At 33.9% G+C, this 18592-nt stretch overlaps 1 protein-coding gene across 1 annotated transcript in view; it reads left to right on the top strand.

Annotated features, from left to right (window-relative positions):
* Positions 1–6756: 6756 nt before the first annotated feature.
* LOC130614398 (cleavage and polyadenylation specificity factor subunit 1-like) overlaps positions 6757–18592 on the top strand; it is a 52565-nt gene continuing 40729 nt past the window's right edge. The window contains exons 1-8 of the mRNA XM_057435829.1: positions 6757–6778; positions 7625–7819; positions 8480–8519; positions 8612–8742; positions 9330–9410; positions 17077–17225; positions 17590–17739; positions 18226–18365. Coding sequence (XP_057291812.1) covers positions 7676–7819; positions 8480–8519; positions 8612–8742; positions 9330–9410; positions 17077–17225; positions 17590–17739; positions 18226–18365 — 835 coding nt within the window. The 5' untranslated portion in view covers positions 6757–6778; positions 7625–7675. The remainder of the gene's footprint in view (positions 6779–7624; positions 7820–8479; positions 8520–8611; positions 8743–9329; positions 9411–17076; positions 17226–17589; positions 17740–18225; positions 18366–18592) is intronic.

Below are 18592 nucleotides of genomic sequence, written 5' to 3'. Positions count from 1 at the left end.
AATATATTTATCTTCACATTTTAAAACATAAAAAAGAAACAAATATTACAAATATAAAAAGCTTATAGAAGACAAAAAGGTGAAACAGACTTAGAAACAACACTGACCACCATTACTTTTTAAAAACTAAAATGGCCATCATGTTTCTTCGTTGGCATGTCTAGGCCGCGAAAGTCTTAATTGGTTTTTCAAAGAATCAAGCGTTTTGATTGGTATACACGTGCGAGCGGTCAAAACAAAGTCAGGTAAACTGTCGGTAAAACCATCCTATTTGCAACCTCGTTCCCAGGGCAATTTTTCGCTGTTTTGATATTCGAGACGGCGCGAATTTCTTCTCGCCGTCCGAGACGTCAAAAAGAGAAAAATGGGCCTGGGGACGAGGTTGTTCTATTTGTTTTCCGTGGCTCCTGAGCGGAATCGGCGATTAAGGTCACGGGGGTAAATTATTATTAAAAATGGCGCATTAAATAATGAATTAATTTTAATCACTTAATTTGTTAATTAAATTAATTAAATTATGTAAGGAAATAAATTAATTTCTGTAATTTATTTTGATAAATCATAAGATTTCCAATTAAACAACCCCCCTGGTTTCTAAAAATTCGCGGAAAGATCAAAGGAATATCGGTAACCCTTTTGAACAGACAAAATACGGCTATTACTATAGAGATAAACCTCGTTTTCATATTTACTGCGGCGATACTTCTGTGTATTTTGCGGAACCGGAACAGATATGTCAATAAATTACTTTCGCCGATACAAACTACCCGCCACCAAGATGGTAGAGGTTGTTGCGGAAAAATCCATGTGAGCACTTCTGCTTGTGATGTTTTGCTATAGCTAGCTGACTTAAAAGGATTGCGGAGCGGAAAGAGGTTCCCTAAGTTCGCAAGCGAAAATTTTTTTCGCAATTTACAAGTCCCAAGGTAACCTCACCCCAGGGCTCTTTTTTACTTTTTAGTAATGGTTGTTCCGCAGGGTTTCTTGTTATAGCTCTGGTACTCTGTGCGGGGAGACCGGGATTAGATTCCTCGCATTCGTTTTCAGCAACTGCAAATGGCAGTCTTCGGATTTGATAAACATTTGAAGGTTACAACATAACGGATAAACATCGTTTCGAGCTTTCACATCCTCTATGCAGTATAGCATTTGTACTAAAAAACCATGGGGGAGTCAGCAGTGGCCAAAGTAGAGGGATGGTTGCCTCGGGAGGTAATGATGAAGTAAAGCAGATTTAAATTTATTATATATTGAAAATATAATACATAGAAGCTATAGCTAGCTAAGGAATCTTTCTTAGGGACCGTCTCCACAATCTTTTCACATTTTATACGAAGTGAAACAATTATGATCGTTTCCAGATTGTATCATCATTTTTAAAATCATTTACAGATCGTTTAAAATGAAGGTGAAACGATTGAATTTTTTTTAAACTGTGAGCTTAAAAATGATATGAAGTGGAAGACGATTCTAAAACTGTTGAAACGAATGCAGAAAAAAATTTTGAAACAAATTTCAAAACGAATTCTGAAGCAAATTTTTCTCCCAAAACAATTAAAAAACAATCAAAAATGTGATAAATTAATTGCTTGAAACGATTTTTAAACTTCCTTTCTCACTTCGACAGCCGTCACAAAAATATGCACACAACTTTCATTGAATTGGGTGATAAAACTACGTAGTTTTGAAACCAAATGTGACTATTTTAGATCCTGTTTTGATATTTTTTAAAAAAATTAGGGTGACTTTCATAGTTCTCTAGCGAATTACATCAACGTTTTAACTATCTACGATCCATTTTTGATGGGTTTTAAAACGATCTACGGCAATGTTTTCGCTTCTTGCGATCGCATATTGATAATTCTTAAACGATCTATGGCAATGTTTTTACTTCTTACGATTGTGTCTTGATACTTTTAAACTATATATCTATGGTGATGTTTTCGCTTCTTACAATCGTTTTTTAATAATTTTTTAACAATATATGGCGATGTTTTAGCTTCTTATGATCTTGTTTATCACCCTAGATCGTTTAAAAACCATCAAAACACAATCATAGGAAGCAAAAACATCGCCAGAGATTGTTTAAAAATCATCAATACGCGATTGTAGGAAGGAGAATCATCGCCGTAGATCGAAAGATATAGATATTTTAAATAATTTGATAATTAAATTTCTTTAGAAATCGGTGTGTGTGATAAACATAATAATGATAATGGTGTTAAATGTGAAGCGATTTTGAAACAATTTGCACTTTGAATTTTAACAAACTGTTGAAACGATTTGATTTTGATATTGTAAGACAGTTAGGAAACGATTGCGAAACAATTTTTGTTACAACGAAATGATTTTAAACTATTTTGAAACGAATTTAAAACTATTTTTTTAGCATTTTAAATTCCTTTCAAATTCGTATAGAGATCGTTTCAAAATAAAAATTATACGAATTGAAACAATTATTTTGGAAACGATCATGGAGACGATCCCTTAGCTATAATCGTTTTGTAGCCCCTTGTAGCATAGAAATCTGAAAATTAGGGTGAAAGCATTTTTGATTTAATTTTTACTGTTGTTGCGATGTAATATGATGGCCGACACACAGCACTACGACGGCAAAAAAATTACTGTTGCTAAAATGAAGTTGGGGCGGAAGTTTTTAGGAGACTATAAATATTCCTTATAAACAAAGTCCCACGATATCGAACATAATAAAAGTGTTAACAGGTAAGGGACACTGCAGTTTTCTTACAACTCATTTTACGTCTTACATATATATGTTATGAATTATTGCTGCATAATAATGTCAACTATGATTTGATAGAAGTTGATTAGTTGATTAAAAGAAAGTTTAAAAACTCTGATTTTATGTATATAACCAGAACACAAATAAAATGTATAATATAATCTTTTTTATCAATCAAAAAATAAAGTATATATTAAAGTCAAAACTACAAAATATCAGCAGTTTAAAAATAATATATATAATATTAACAAAGCAAAGCGTGGCAATGTTGTTTTAAGTTTTTAAGTATATTAAAAGCAAATATATTCAACATCAGATTCAGGGACTGTCAGAATAAGATCGATTTCATCAATGCTTGCATGAATTATTTTTTAAAAAAACTATCGTTCGTAAAAAACTTTTGTTTTACTTTGCTGTGCAAAGGTATCTATTCTGGCTATAACAGTCAGTAATGTTTAAGGCGCTACATAAATATTACATAACAGGGTCACGTGCCACTATAAAGACTGGGGCTAGAATGGAAATTTTTAACGAAGATAGCCAAGATGGCGGTCGTGTACGAAGAAAAATAAATATTTAAAAAGTTATATTTGGATTTTCCTGAAATTTTAACAAAAAGTGAAAATATCATTTAGAATTTCTCATGCGAATCTTACAGGTGAGTCCAACTGTAAAAGTACCTAGAGATCCCTTTAAGAAAAAAATTCAGCATATTTTTACTTACCCTAATCGTTTATAAACATTGCATGTGGTTGCTTTTTTGTTTGTTTTTTAGTTCTGTGTCATTATTTTTTCATGCTGGGGACAAGTGGGGGACATTTAAACTGGTGAACCCCAAATATGAGAACCGAGTGTCTGGACTAGCAACTCTCTCAGTCTTAACTTCCTTGTCTCCAATTGCCGAAATAATAATTGAAATTAATTTGAACAAGTCATTCTTCTGCTAATGCTGACAGTACTGAATTAGCCAAAAAAATTTCTTTCTATTTGTAGCTATTTTAAAACAAAACTATTATTATTTTGATTTTACTGGTTAAAGTATAAAAATTAAGCGGTATAACTAATAATATAAGGGGTCGTCTACAAATTTTGTATGATATTTTATACGAATATATACGAATTTAATTGCTTTTAATTCGTATAAAAATACGTATACAATTCGTATAGTGTTAAATAGTTATACGATTTTTAAAAAATCTAATACGAATTTTATACGATTTTCATACGAATTGTCATACGAATTATATTCTCTTTCATACGAACTGTCATTCGAATTATATTCTCTTTTATACGAATTTTCATACAAATTATATTTCGTTTTTAAACTTTTAAAATGCGATCTAAAACAACATTTCTATCGCCGTTTTTCGTTTTTCAATTTTTAAAATGCGATCTAAAAAAACATTTCTATCGCCGTGTTTCGTTTTTAAATTTTTAAAATGCGATTTAAAAAAACATTTCTATCGCCGTTTTTCGTTTTTAAACTTTTAAAATGCGATCTAAAAAAACATTTCTATTGCCGTTTTTCGTTTTTAAACTTTTAAAATGCGATCTAAAAAAACATTTCTAACGCCGTGTTTCGTTTTTAAACTTTTAAAATGCGATCTAAAAAAACATTTCTATCGCCGTTTTTTCGTTTTTCAATTTTTAAAATGCGATCTAAAATAAACATTTCTATCGCCGTTTTTCGTTTTTCAACTTTTAAAATGCGATCTAAAATAAACATTTCTATCGCCATTTTTCGTTTTAAAACTTTTAAAATGCGATCTAAAAAAACATTTTTATCGTCGTTTTTCGTTTTTCAAATTTTAACATGTAATCTAGAAAACATTTCTTTCGCCGTTTTTCGTTTTAAAACTTTTAAAATGCGATATAAAAAAATGTTTTATTTTGAAACTCATATACGAATTTTATACAATGTCAAACGATTTTCTTTTTTTTAAAACCATACGCATCTAATTAAACTCTCATACGAATTTTTTGTTAAATACGAATTTAATTTAAAACTCATACGAATTTAATTAAAAACTCATACGAATTTTATACGAATTTAGAAAAATTTCATACGAATTTAATTACTGTATGGCAAAAGAAAATTCGTAAAACATATACGATTTTTTTGATACGAATTGCTACGAATTTTGTAGATGACCCCTAAGTTGTTATGGTTTTCCCCAAAACTGTCAGATATGGAACTAAGTGCATCTGTTGGACAATTGGCTATTGTGAAGGTTGGCCCAAGGGGCTTTTTATTATTATTATTATTATTATTATTATTATTATTATTATTATTATTATTATTATTATTATTATTATTATTAATTATTGAAATTATTTACCCAGGATAGCCTCTTCAGTTCCTATTGGTACTGTTATCAACGAGGGTCCTGCGAAGAGGGTCCTAGCGCATTTAAAGCTCCCATTTGAGCTACGAAAGTTCTGCAAGCACAGCAATCGCTCAACTAGACAACCGACTAAGATATCAATTCTTTTTTCATGCTGAACGCTAAGCAGAAAGAATAGATTCACACTTTTATAGTCTCTGGCATGACTCGGCCGGGGTTTGAACCCAAGACCTCCCGCACTGGAAGCGAACGCTCTACCACAAGGCTATCAGTTGGTTTCTGCACCATGTGCACACTGTGCATCTTTTAGTGTACTTACTAAAACTATCAGAGACGAGCAGGAAACAGAGAAAAGACCAGGAAACGAACAGAAATGGCCAGGAAAAGAGCAGAAATGGCTAGTAAAGGACTAGAAAACCATGAAAATGTACAAAATACAACTAAAATACAATAGCAAATAGCTATAAAACATGCACAGCAAATTACCATAAATTCTTAACGCAAAAAGTTGTGCGACAGACACACCAAATAGCAAATGCAATATATCTTTATTGACTTTGCAACAAGTGAATTTCTATGGATTTTCCCCTTGGCTAAAGACTAGTAGTGGAATATTTCCCGTATATATTGGATGCAATTTTGAGAGGGGACACTAAATCGAGTAATCATTGAAAATAATATTTTTGCAAAATGATAATGATTACTAAATCATTCTAAATTACTTATTGTACCAGTTATCTAGTGTATCTGTAATTCAAATCAATCAATTCAAATCACACAAAATGGTTAAAGCAACCAATGAGCAAAGCTAGCATGGTCACATCTTACCTTTTGAAATAGTGTGAGAATGAATTATATTTGTTTAGGTGATTAAGGTCATTTGCACTCAAAACAAAGGCTTGCTGATAATGATACGTGAGCAAAGAACAATCAAAAAAGGCATTCAGTATTCTGACTGTAGAACACTTGTTAGCAACCAAGCACAATTTATTGCAAATATTCCAATTTTTCGATGGTAAGAAAAGTTATGCTGGGTTTCCTGGTTAACACAATTCAAAATTATATGTGTTTTTACCACAATGACAACTGTATACACTGTTCTTCTTATTTAGTTTGGCAATGTCTGAATATTTTTTAATTTTTTTTTATTTTTGTCTGCATATGATGCATATGAATGATACATATGGATGTTATCCAATCTCATCTCAAAGACTCCCTGCGCCTATGATATGTAACAGGATGGGACTCCACGGCGACACACATATAAGATAACTAAGAACAAGCTTGTATGATATCTTCGAATTCCCCGCCCTAATAAAGGTTTTAGCAGAAAACTAAAAATATGGATCATGCATGCATGAAAGCAACAACTATTTTATATTAAATGTTTCTCTATACCTAAATTTTATATGTCTAGACATTTTACTATATTTTTTTGGCTTCCATGAAACTTTTTTTGATGTTATCTATAGCATATATATATATGCATAAAACATTTTTTCATGTAGTTATACATAAAAGTGGAGCTTCTACAGCCACACTAAATCGGAGATATTATTTTGGTCCTCCAGGTCTTAGGCGGTCATAGAAAAAGCCTAAGTTTTCCTAGTTGTCAATTTGACTGTTCGTTTACAGGTTGTTCCCTGGTGGTTTTTGATGGTTTGCTTGTTTTTGCTTGTTTCTTGTTTTAGTAAGTACGATCTTTTAGAGAATAGTAGAGAATAGTGTCATGACAATTGACACTGCATGTCTTATTATTAGGCTTCTTCTTTTACCCGATATGGCACACAGCATCTTTTATGCTTCTTCCTGAAGCAGCTGCATGATTGTGTATCTTATTTAAGCAGACTGACATGATTTTACACTCAAATACTGTATGAAATGCCTGCTTTTAAGCCATTTACTGAGGGAAACATACACATCTGCACCCAAACTGGCTGACAAAGGGAGACCTGCACCCCCAAGTTTCCCTGAATTAAAATTGACATATACGACGTCTTTCTGTATAACACAACATTACACATGTTGACAATCCTAGGAAACAAGTATTTGAGAAAGTTGTTCAAAGCATTTTCGTATATCCTTGGAAGTAATTAAACTTTTTCGAAACTTGGAATTCAGGACATAAGAGGATTGTGATAAGCATAAATGTGATAATATAGAAGTTAATAGCTGGCAAAAACACAGATTTTATGCCCCAGATTTTTGTCAGTCCATTACGATCCAAGTACACCAACTTTTTGTACAAACGTCAGTCATGAGTTTGGTTTACGTAAAATTATTTAACCTTGCATACTCTAAATTATTTCTTAAAAAGTTTTTAATGCTTTTGATAAAGGTCGTTATGTGTGTGATATTATATTGACCTACAAAAAGCTTGTAATGGTTTTTGCTTGCTTATTGCATAAGCTGGTTTCTTTCACACATAATAAACTAACTCAAAACTTGAAGATACAGATATCCCAATGCAGATATCATGAAAAGAATATATTTCAAAGGTTTACAGGGGTAACTATTTTTTTCACGGTGTATTTAGAACACTTCCAACCAAAGTAAAAAATAACATACACTTGGGAAGACATTAGCAATGCATTCAATTTTAAAAGAAATTCACCCAGTTACAGTTGTGGACCATGCAATTAGTTGCAACTTCTTCAATGATCAGGAAACAAATCTAGTCACAGCAGGCTCATCAAAATTATCAATTTATCGACTTTATGATGTAGAAGAGGTAACTGTTGATATACTTTATTGTGAATTTTTTGCAATTTCGTCAAATTTTAAATTTATCAAATTCCAGGTTTTTTGTTCAGGAATTTAGCACCAGGCATTAGGCATTTTTTTTGTGGTGATGGGGGGGGGGGGGGGGGTGGGTGGGGCATATGTGTGGAAGAAAAAGAAAATGGCAAAAAAATGGCAAATCAACAACATTTCTCACATTTTTGCAAGTACATGTGTTTCCTCAATTTTTCCTTAAAAGTTTTCATTTAGCTCATTGGTTTTTAAATGAAACATATAAGCTATGCAAGCTTTCACCCACTTATCTCTATTGCAAACCTATATGCAGATCTCAAGATATTGGACTATTTGTAAACATTTTTGGACAAGCAATCAAGTGGCCTTTCGAATATTTATGCATTGTTGAAGTTTGAATCCACATTCCTTATTAAGGTTTAAATTACTGATGACAGAAAATGTCCAAATTTGCTATTCCTTAAATATGGCATCATTTATGCAGTATAATTAAATTTGAAAATGTAAATATCTTGAGAAGAAAAAATAACTTTTTGAAAATTTAAGAAGTCCTTTTAAGCTCCAACATCATACGATATGAGGTCCCTTAAGGCCTTCAAAATGCAAATTATTTGTGACAAAATTTGCATATTTTTAGGATGGAACTAAAGAGGAAGATGGTGGTGCCAAATTAGAAGGTAAACAGAGTCAACTTTTATGAATTTCCAAAACAACAAATCTTCCAATGTAGAAAACACTAATTAAAGATTCTAGTATGTTTTTTCCTTAGATGTAAAAGTAAAACGAAAATTGGAGCAAGTTGCCTCGTATTCCTTATTTGGTAATGTTGTAAACATGCAAGTTGTACGACTTGGACATAATATTCGAGATTCAGTTTTACTTGTTTTCAAAGACGCTAAGGTATCCCTGTTTTATCATGTGTTGAAACATGATGTTTTTATTTTGTCATAAAACAAGAGTTAGTATAGAGTTAGTGAGCATAAAATATTTTTAAAAAAAATTTATAACAAAATATAGCATTGTTTAAGCTTCATACGATTGCGTTTTCATGCTTTAAGAACAAAATACAGTGTTGTTTAAATTTCATACCATCGCCTTTTAATGGTTTTAGAACAAAATACGGCATTGTTTAAACTTAATTTAATTGTGTTTTGTTGTTTTAGAACGAAATACGTATAGCGAAACGAACTTTGTTATTCTTTGTACGAATCACATACAAACATTGTTTTTAAATTAAATGAACTTTGTACAAACTTTCTAATTTTGATGTTGAGAACAAGATTGTTTTAAAAAAAAATTATATAAAAGATTTAATAAATTGATACAAAGTTTTTTTATATGAATTATATTCAAACACTGAGACGGTCCCTTAATATGGTATTTCCTCTAATAAATGCCAACTTCGATAAATGTTTCGCCTAGAAGGAAATGCCATCCTCCAATATTTGTAATATAAGAAAATAACCACTTTTTATCTTTGATTTAAGCTATCCATTGTTGAATACGATCCATTCAATCATGATCTAAAAACTGACTCGATGCATTTTTTTGAAAATGAAGAATTCAAGGTATATGTTTGATTTTGTTGATACAGACCTAGAAAGGAAAAGTTCACTTTTGTTTCATGATCACAATACTCCTGTAAATGTCCATAAGTTCATGATATGCACAGGTAAAACTGTAGGTAGCAGAATTTATGTCTGTTTGTGCAAAGTCCATAATGATCAGAAAAAAATTCAGAAAAATGTCAGTATATTTCTTTACTAAAACACAGTCCATAGCTTAGCGTTTTTTTATAATCAATCCCCTGTTCAGCTCGCAAAACAAAATGTTTGTATTTCTATTATAGGGATAGTTAAATTTTATATATTTTAAACCTTTTTAAGGAATAATTCATCACTTTTTCAGCCATGTATATACATTCCGTACAAACCAATTTTAAGACTAAGGGGCTGTTCATATGAGGCGATTTGGCCCGGTTAGGCTGGCTCACCTAGCCAAGATGAATTTTATCCTGCGTTCATATGGGAGTTTTCCAACTTGCCTCACTGGGCTGAAACATTGTTTACATCACATGATCAATTCACAGGAAATTTTTATTTTCAAAATGGCGTTACCAAATCAGTTTCGATTTGTAGCAAACTCTATCACGAACATCATAAGTATTATGACAGTACTCCTACAGCTACATGGAATATTACTGATTTGGAATGTCAACGAAAAAAGGAAGCAACTTGCAATAATGAGTCAACTATTAATTGATCGGAAAAAAAATTTACAAAGGTTGAAAATGGACAGAAAAAGGAAAGTAAATATTAGAAGTTGTTGGTTCAAACCAGGACGTACAAACTTATGGTGGCAAAACCTTATTACTGGGTGACACCTAAAGAGTTTTGAAAAAATTTTCTCGAATGGAAAAAGCATCCTTTTTAGAACTAGTATCACTGCTTCAACCTTATATTTTTACCAAATCCTACATCACCAAACAGAAGGGCGCTACATGCTGACAAAAAATTTGCTATAGCTTTGTATTATCTCAAAGATTGCGAATCGTTAAACATGACAGTCCTTAGTTGTGTGATGCCAAGTGCTAAGTGGTGTTTCAGCAATGAATTCTGAAAAATAAAACTCAAAAAAAAACTTTATAATAAAACATTTTGAAAACACAACATTTGATTGGTCACTAATACTCATCATGACCATTTTGTAGCACATTCAGTAGAAGTGTGCTATTTGCTCCTTGCTTTGTTAACACATCTGCTAACTGATGTTTGGTGGGAATCCACTTCAATATAACTTCCTTTTGATTGATGCTCTGTCTGAGAGAAGCCATGTTAACTCTTAATCGATTATCTTCTAAAGCTTTTGTTGAATATGCAGCTTCATACAAAGATTTTTTATCTGTGTAGCACAAGATACCTTCTAGATCTGTCTGTCTAAGGTTTCTGCTGCAAGTGTGCTACGCACAACTCTCTTAATCTTTTTTGACTGCCATGTGATAGGTGTCATGGTGTTCTCAACACCTTTACGAAAAACAAAAATTCCACTTTGAGAGCTTCAGTCATGTAGATTTCCAAATGAGGCGTCAGCGTACAAGATTAATTGTAATGGAGGTTTCAACTTCCAAAATTTTAGGCAAATATCAGGATCCAATTTCAACTTCTTTACCAATTTATTAGCTCTCATAACATCATCAACATTTGCATGGTTTAACTTTGTGCTTAACTGACAAACATCAAAAGAAATATCTGGCCTTGATTGAGAAGATACCCAATTTAATTGACCACAAATACATCGAAACTTAGATTGCTCTTCATGTGAGAGTTCTTCATGTTTGTTTTTGGTGCTTTGAATCTCAACCTGTTCCATGGTTGCCACATATTTCATCATTCATCATTCTCGGCTTAACGTCCGTTTTCCATTTAGCATGGGTTGGACGGGGTATATTAATGACCCTCTTCCAATCTGATCTAGACTGTGTTAGATCTAAACTCAACTTCCTCTGTATCAAGTCTGTCCTTATAACCTCCTGCCAAGTCTTTCTCGGTCTGCCTCTGGGCTTTGCCCCAGGAACTGTCAAGTCTCTACACTTTCCTACCCAATTATCCTCCTCCATTCTTTCAAAGTGCCCCAGCCAATTCAATCTTCTTATCTGGATAACATCTTTAATTCTACGGAGACTTAGCCTGCTTATTAGCTCATCTGAACTCTTTCTGTCTCTCAGACTGGCGTTACACATCCACCTAACCATCCTCATATCATTCCTATCTAAACGGTCAAGATCTTCCTGCTTCACTGCCCATGTCCCACTACCGTACAACATAACACTTCTTATACAGGCCTCATACAACCTACCTTTTACCTCAATTGACAGGACTCTGCTAGTCAACAAAGGAAGTAACTCTCTGAACTTTTTCCAAGCAGAACCTATCCTGCAAGTAACACTTCTTCCAACACCCCCTTCACTGCCCAACATATCACCTAAGTAACAGAAGTTCTCAACTATCTCTAACGAGCCACTGTTGTACATCATTAAAGCTGGAAACACTTCATTCTCTATAGTCTCACCTTTGCAACGCTTGCATACAAACTGAATGTCAGCTCTTAACCTTCCACTAATACTACTGCACTTTTTATGTACCCAATGCTTGCAAGTCTGACAGAAAATTGAGTTGCTACCAACCCCTTTCCTGCAAACTCCACAAGGCCACTTTCCAACTACAAGGTCACACTTGGCTGCAATGCTTCTAATCATGACTTTAGACTTTGCTGTGTTTACCTTTAGCCCTTTCTATTCTAGTCCTTTCTTCCACTTCTCAAACTTTTCAAATAATTCTTCCATCGACTCTGCTATGAGAACCAAATCATCTGCATACAATAACTCCCATGGACAACCTGTTCTGAACTCCATCGACAGCGCTTCTAAGACTAGAACAAACAACAAAGGACTAAGTACAGAATCCTGATGTACACCAACATTTACACTAAATTCATCATTAAGTGAATCGTTAATCCTGACACGACTTCTAGCATTGCTGTACATAGACTGTACCATCGTAACTAGCCACTCATCCACACCTAAATTTCTCATAGCCCACCAAATAACTTTACGTGGCACTCTATCAAAAGCTTTCTCTAAATCTACAAAGGCAAAATAGAGATTCTTTCTCTTTCCTAAATACTTTTCCTGAAGCTGTCTGAGCAAAAATATTGCAACTGTAGTGCCACGCTCTGGAACAAAACCAAATTGCATCTTATCTATATCAATCCTTTCTGTAAGTAACTTATCAATCACTCTTTTAATAACTTTTATTACTTGATCAACCAACTTCAAACCTCTATAGTTACCCCTTTCTAATGCATCACCCTTGCCCTTGAAACAATTCACTATTACACTCGACTGCCACTCACTTGGAATAGCACCATCCTTTATAATCTGGTTAGCAAGACTTGTAATAAGCTCAACTCCAATATATCCAGATGCTTTTACCATCTCTGCAACAATACCTGATAATCCTGCAGCCTTGCCAATCTTCAATTTCCTAATAGCCTCCACTACCCATTCTGTCTTGATCTGCATAGCTGGCCCTTCTACAACATCATCATCAGACAAATTATCTTCATCCCAATCAAACCCAGTGTTAAGCAACCTCTGATAATAATTCTTCCAAGCTACCTTTTTCTCCTCCTCTGTGCTAGCCAAAACACCTTCATCATTACGTATACACTTCTCACCTACAACATCTTGGTTAGTCTTCTTCATTTGCTTTGCTATCTTGAATACCTCATTGCGCTGGTCTTCCCTTCTTAACACATCTGCAAATCTGTTTCTCTCTGCTTCTGATTTTGCCTTTTACACTGCTGTACGAGCACAACGCTTAGCTTCTAAGTAAATATTTTTACTACCACCTGACTTCCACTCTCTCCACTCTTTCCAAAGTTTCCTCTTTTCCTTTATACACTGGTCAACCTCATTAGTCTACCACCAGGTCTGTCTATGTCTAGCTGGTCCTTTTGTCCACCCACAGGTAACATCACAAGCTTCTAGAAGACAATTCTTCAAAGTAGTCCAAATACTTTCAGCATTGTCACTATCACATTGACCATTGTGGGCTAACTGCTGAACTTTTGCACTAAATTGTCTTGCTGCAATCTCTTCCTTCAGCTTCCAGACTTTACGACGGGGCCTGTACTTTCCCTTGGCTTCTTTAACACTCTTCAAGATAATATAACAAACCAGCAACCTATGCTGGGAAACACACTCTTCCCCCGATATAACTTTCACGTCCTTCACCACTTTCTTGTCTGACTTTCTAACCAGGAAGTAATCTATCTGTGTCTTACAACCACCTGACTCATATGTTATCAGCCTACTCTGTCTCTTACTGAATGATGTGTTGCAAACCACCATTTGCTTTGGTCATACTCAATAGAACTATTGAATTGTTGTATGTTGACTCCAACATATTTAAAATTACTACAATTCTCTGACCCAACCCGAAATATTTTTCTAATGGATGCAATGACTTTTACTTGAAAATCTTCTGATCTTCCCCAAAGAAAATCATCAAAATGTATTACGATCAATCCTTGACAACAGTCATCTTGAACCCAATAAAATAAAGCCTCATCAAATAAAGACATTTTCATTCCCAAACCAATTAACTGTTCCTTTACTCGTAAATACCAAGCTCTTGAAGCATCAGCAAGGCCATATACTACTTTATTCAATTTCCAAAGAACCCCAATTACGTTTGCTTCCTCTGGGGGCTTTATAATTACTTCTCTATCAATCGGGTTACCTTGAAGAAATGCTGTTTTGACATCTAAGGTGTGGCATTCCCATTCGTTAGTTGCTAACATTGTGAGTACAATTCGGAGACTTTCTTTTGAAAACGTTGGGGAGTCTGTAGTCAGATGTTGAACCTCCTCTTTTTCAAAACCTCTTAAGACCAAACGAGCTTGGACAATTTTGTTGCCCTCTATATTTTTTGTTGTGATTACCCATCTTGTGGATATTGTAGATTGACTTCTGTCTTCAACAGTGGAGAAAACATTGTTGTCTTGCCAGTTGGTTAATTCTTTAAATTTCGCATTCAAGACCTCGTCTTCAATAGTTGCTTTTATCGCTAATAATACTTCTTCAGTGTCATTGGCTTCAACGACCGGTTGCCATTCACTCACACATCTTTTGAAATCTAACCAATTAATTTCACCTGTGTCTTCATTTTGCACATTTAAACAGCTGCCATATTGCCTGCCTTCTTTTCCTTTTCTACTCACTTTACCTGCTCTGCTGTGAACTAATCCTTTAATCCACTCACTGTCTGGAGTTAGCTTATAGATGATTCTGGTTTTTAACTTTGGTATTCCTTGAAATATAGAGGTATTGCCTTTTTTTTCATTGACTGTGGTTTCACTTTTTAATGTTTCATTAGATCTTTCCTCTATTGGTGTCCCATTGGTTTGTGAATTATCAATGGCCGCATCCTCAGTTACTGGTGCTTCTGTTACTGGTACTTCCGTAGTATTACTTTCAAGATCATCTATATCAAAAATTTCGTCTTCGGGTGAAACACAGTTGTCCAACTGCATTGTTGTTACTTCTGGGCTCTTTTCAGAGTCTTGTGATGGTTTCTGTGAATGTACTACTTGATTTACCATTTGCAACCGACAAATGTGGACTCTCACATAACTTCCACCATGCTTGACAAGTACTTGTTTATTTTCTTGTCCAATTACAGTGCCTGGTCCATGCCATTTTTCTTTGTCTTTTCTTTTATAAAAGACTTTATCTCCAGTTACATACCATATGAGCCAAAACTAACAGCTTTAGAAAATGATTGCCGAATCTCTTTAGTTTTCTCCATTATTCTATTCTTGCCTCTTTTTAATAACTCATTTATCCCCTTGATTTCTTTTTTCACTTTAACCCGATCTTCTTTCGATAGATCTTTAAAATCCTGCAGAAGGGTAGGAGCTACTACAGGTCCAAATAATCATTTTCTTGTTAAATAACAGCCATGGCTTCTGTCACGTATGCATATATTGTGCAGATTTATCTGTGTCAAAGTCGAGGTTTTTAAACTCCATCAAAGACTTGTATGTGTCAATCGAAGCTATAAGCTCCTTGATCATCTTAGGAGTCCATTTAAAGTTCTTTTTTTAGTCTTTATTTCCTCTATCTTATGGTTTTCTTCTTCAGCAGATAAGTTTGACTTGCTCGCATCCGCCATTTTAAACTTGCAAACGCTTGTTTTTCACGCATATGCATTTGTACATAATCCATCCCGGTTAGCCGGGCTGGCGTTTTCATATGGAAAAATTCCATCCCGCCTTGCCGAGATCTTGGTAGAAACAACCGAGATCTCAGCAAGGCGGGCTGGCTCGCTTCTCATATGAACACATTTTTTTTTTACAATTTTGAACCATGGCGAGATCTCGGCTAAGCGAGCCAGCCTGGTAAATGGGCCAGCTTGCCTCCATATGAACAGCCCCCAAATGATCTTTGTTACAAGCTGCATTGTGAGAAGCAGTATTGGCCAGTATTACCTCTGCTCTGTGTCATTTTTTATTTAGTTTGGTATCAGTGCTTTTTATCTTAGCATTTTTTTCTTTTTGTATAATATAATCACTAATCCAATTTTCGTCAAACTACAGCTTTGGTCGAGGCTAGGTGGAGCTACCTCTAGCTAAAAAGTACAACAGATGGTATTTTTTAGAACATCTCTTAATATAATACGGAGCTTCTGTCTGTCTGTCTGTCCGTCCGTCCGTCTGTCTGTGACTTTTGCAAATTGGATTATGTTCTTCACAAATTTCATGGATGCATTCTATAAAACATCGCATATAAAATTGTTCTATAATTTACCAAACTTTAACGTTAAACTAATATTAACGTCAAAAAAAAGTATATTAAATTAATGAAGCCATTACAGTGCACTTAAAACTTTGAGGCCAAATAACTTAGAAACGAGGTGGTGACGTCAATGATTTTTCACCATGTGGGTAACTAGGGACCACCTGGCACCAATTTGGGTGCCAGGTGGTCCCTAGTTACCCAAACCTGGGTCCCCAAATCCGTTTTGGAATAGACGGGTTGATGACATCATCAAAAAACTTTCAAACCATAATATCTCTGCAACCCTTTGTCAAAAGTACACGATCCTATACATTTTCTTGGTCAGCGTTCCAAAATCTATGCCATAAATGCAATGGGTATACAAATTTTTGGGTTTTGACGGGCCATTGCTGACGTCAGCAAAATTTTTAAACCCTGATATCTCATTATCTGTTCATCAAAAGTACATGATCATATACATTTTCTTGATCAGCAATTTAAGCTCTACACAATATAGAGGCAACCTGGAAACAAGGTTTTGTGGATGGGTTGCTGACGTCATCAAAATCCAAATGACGCTTCCTTTTCATTTTTATCCTGCCTCAGTGGATTTTTCCACAGGCTTTATAGACTAGTCTTATTCATAAAATAAAAATTTTGAGTGACTGTTTTAGTAAGATTGGCTGCACCATAGTATGTTTTCTAGGAGATCCTTGATAAAATTCCTATTATTGGGATTTAACAGTCACTCCTGTATTACTTCTGTAATTTCTCAAACAGAAAAAATTAGGAGGCCTGAAACACAAATAACATTCATGCATGTTATATTTCAATGCATACAACTACAAGTATATGGCTTTCTGCAACATACATATGTGATTAACACTTTTTAGTGTGGTCTTACTCACAATATTCATCAGCCATTGGTTCGAGTTGATCCCGATCAACGCTGTGCATGTGTTTTAATTTATGGTAGACATCTTGTAGTGCTTCCTTTTAAACATTCGACTGGTACAGATATCCAAGAACTACCTTCAGAGAGGTATTTTGAATATATATATATATATCAAGTTTTTCAAAAAAATGTTATATGGGGGTTGTTAGAGAAATGAAAAATTTGATTTTAAAGGCATGTGTAGAATGTTTTAGTCTTCCATAATAAGTAATTTGTTTTGTTCCATAGTGTGAACCCCTAAACAATGAGTGCTGGGTTGGATAATTTTAAACCTGCCCTTATTAGGGGGGGGGGGGAGGGGGGGGGAGAAATGTTGAAAATTAACTGGATGAATCTTTATTAAGGAGAATGGAAAATTATTTGGAAAGATGCACAATATTTTATATAGTATATCAATGAAAGCAATAAATAGGTTCTGCTTTTGACTGATATATTATTTTATTTTTTTCAGAGAACATATTAGATCTGTGTTACCAAGTTATATGATTGACTTACACACACTTGATCAGCCAGTTTCTAACATTGCTGATTTGCAATATTTGCATGGGTACAATGAACCCACTTTAATGTTGCTACATGAACCAGTACAGACATCTGCTGGGTGTGTATTTAAATTTATTTTGATATAGGTAGTTTTATACACTGTTGTTAACAATTGAAAGAGCCCTACATTCAAATTACCTGAAGGAAAGTTAATAAAAATTAGTATTTGTGTTTTACTGAATTTTACTGTTCTAAGATGTCAATATTGTGGGACAATCTTATTTGTATAACTGCTAATAGCATTTTTTTAAAAACATTTTTTGTTCACTTTTTTTCTTTGCTAAGGCAAGATATTTGGCAGGAAAAAAAAGCAAATGTTTTTTTTTATTTTCCAATATGTGACTTGATTCAATAGTATGTGTAAAGCTTTTAAAGACTACTTTGTTTATTTGTGGCATTATTAAAAGTTCAGAAATAAAAATCTTTGGATGACAAAAAATTGTAATTTGTCCAAAACAGAAAATATATACATCAAGTACATTTTGCCAAACTAACGACTTAGTTATGTCATTCACTGAAAAAAAGAAATTTTTTTTTTTCATAGGAGAATTGCAGTGCGTCAAGACACATACTGTGTGAGCGCCATCTCGTTAAACATGACAGAAAAAGTGCATCCAATTATATGGACCGTAAACAACCTTCCATTTGATTGCCAGATGATACAAGCTGTGCAAAAGCCAATAGGTAAAGTTAATGTTGATTGTGTGCAAAGATACCAGTGTTGTTTACATTTGCGTTTCGTGTTGATAAATAATGCTAGTTGATCTTGTAGTTATTAAGAAGAACAAACTTTATTTACAGAGACATTAAACGAAAAAATATTGAGCAGCAGAGTGTTCTTTAACTTTTACATTATAACTTTGTTAACAATTTTGATTTTAAAAAACCCTACATTCACTGATGATAATAAC

Source organism: Hydractinia symbiolongicarpus, chromosome 11 (genome assembly GCF_029227915.1).
Source record: "Hydractinia symbiolongicarpus strain clone_291-10 chromosome 11, HSymV2.1, whole genome shotgun sequence".
NCBI lineage: Eukaryota > Metazoa > Cnidaria > Hydrozoa > Anthoathecata > Hydractiniidae > Hydractinia > Hydractinia symbiolongicarpus.
The sequence above is the reverse complement of the archived record's forward strand: the minus strand, read 5'-3'. Positions and strand labels throughout refer to the sequence as shown.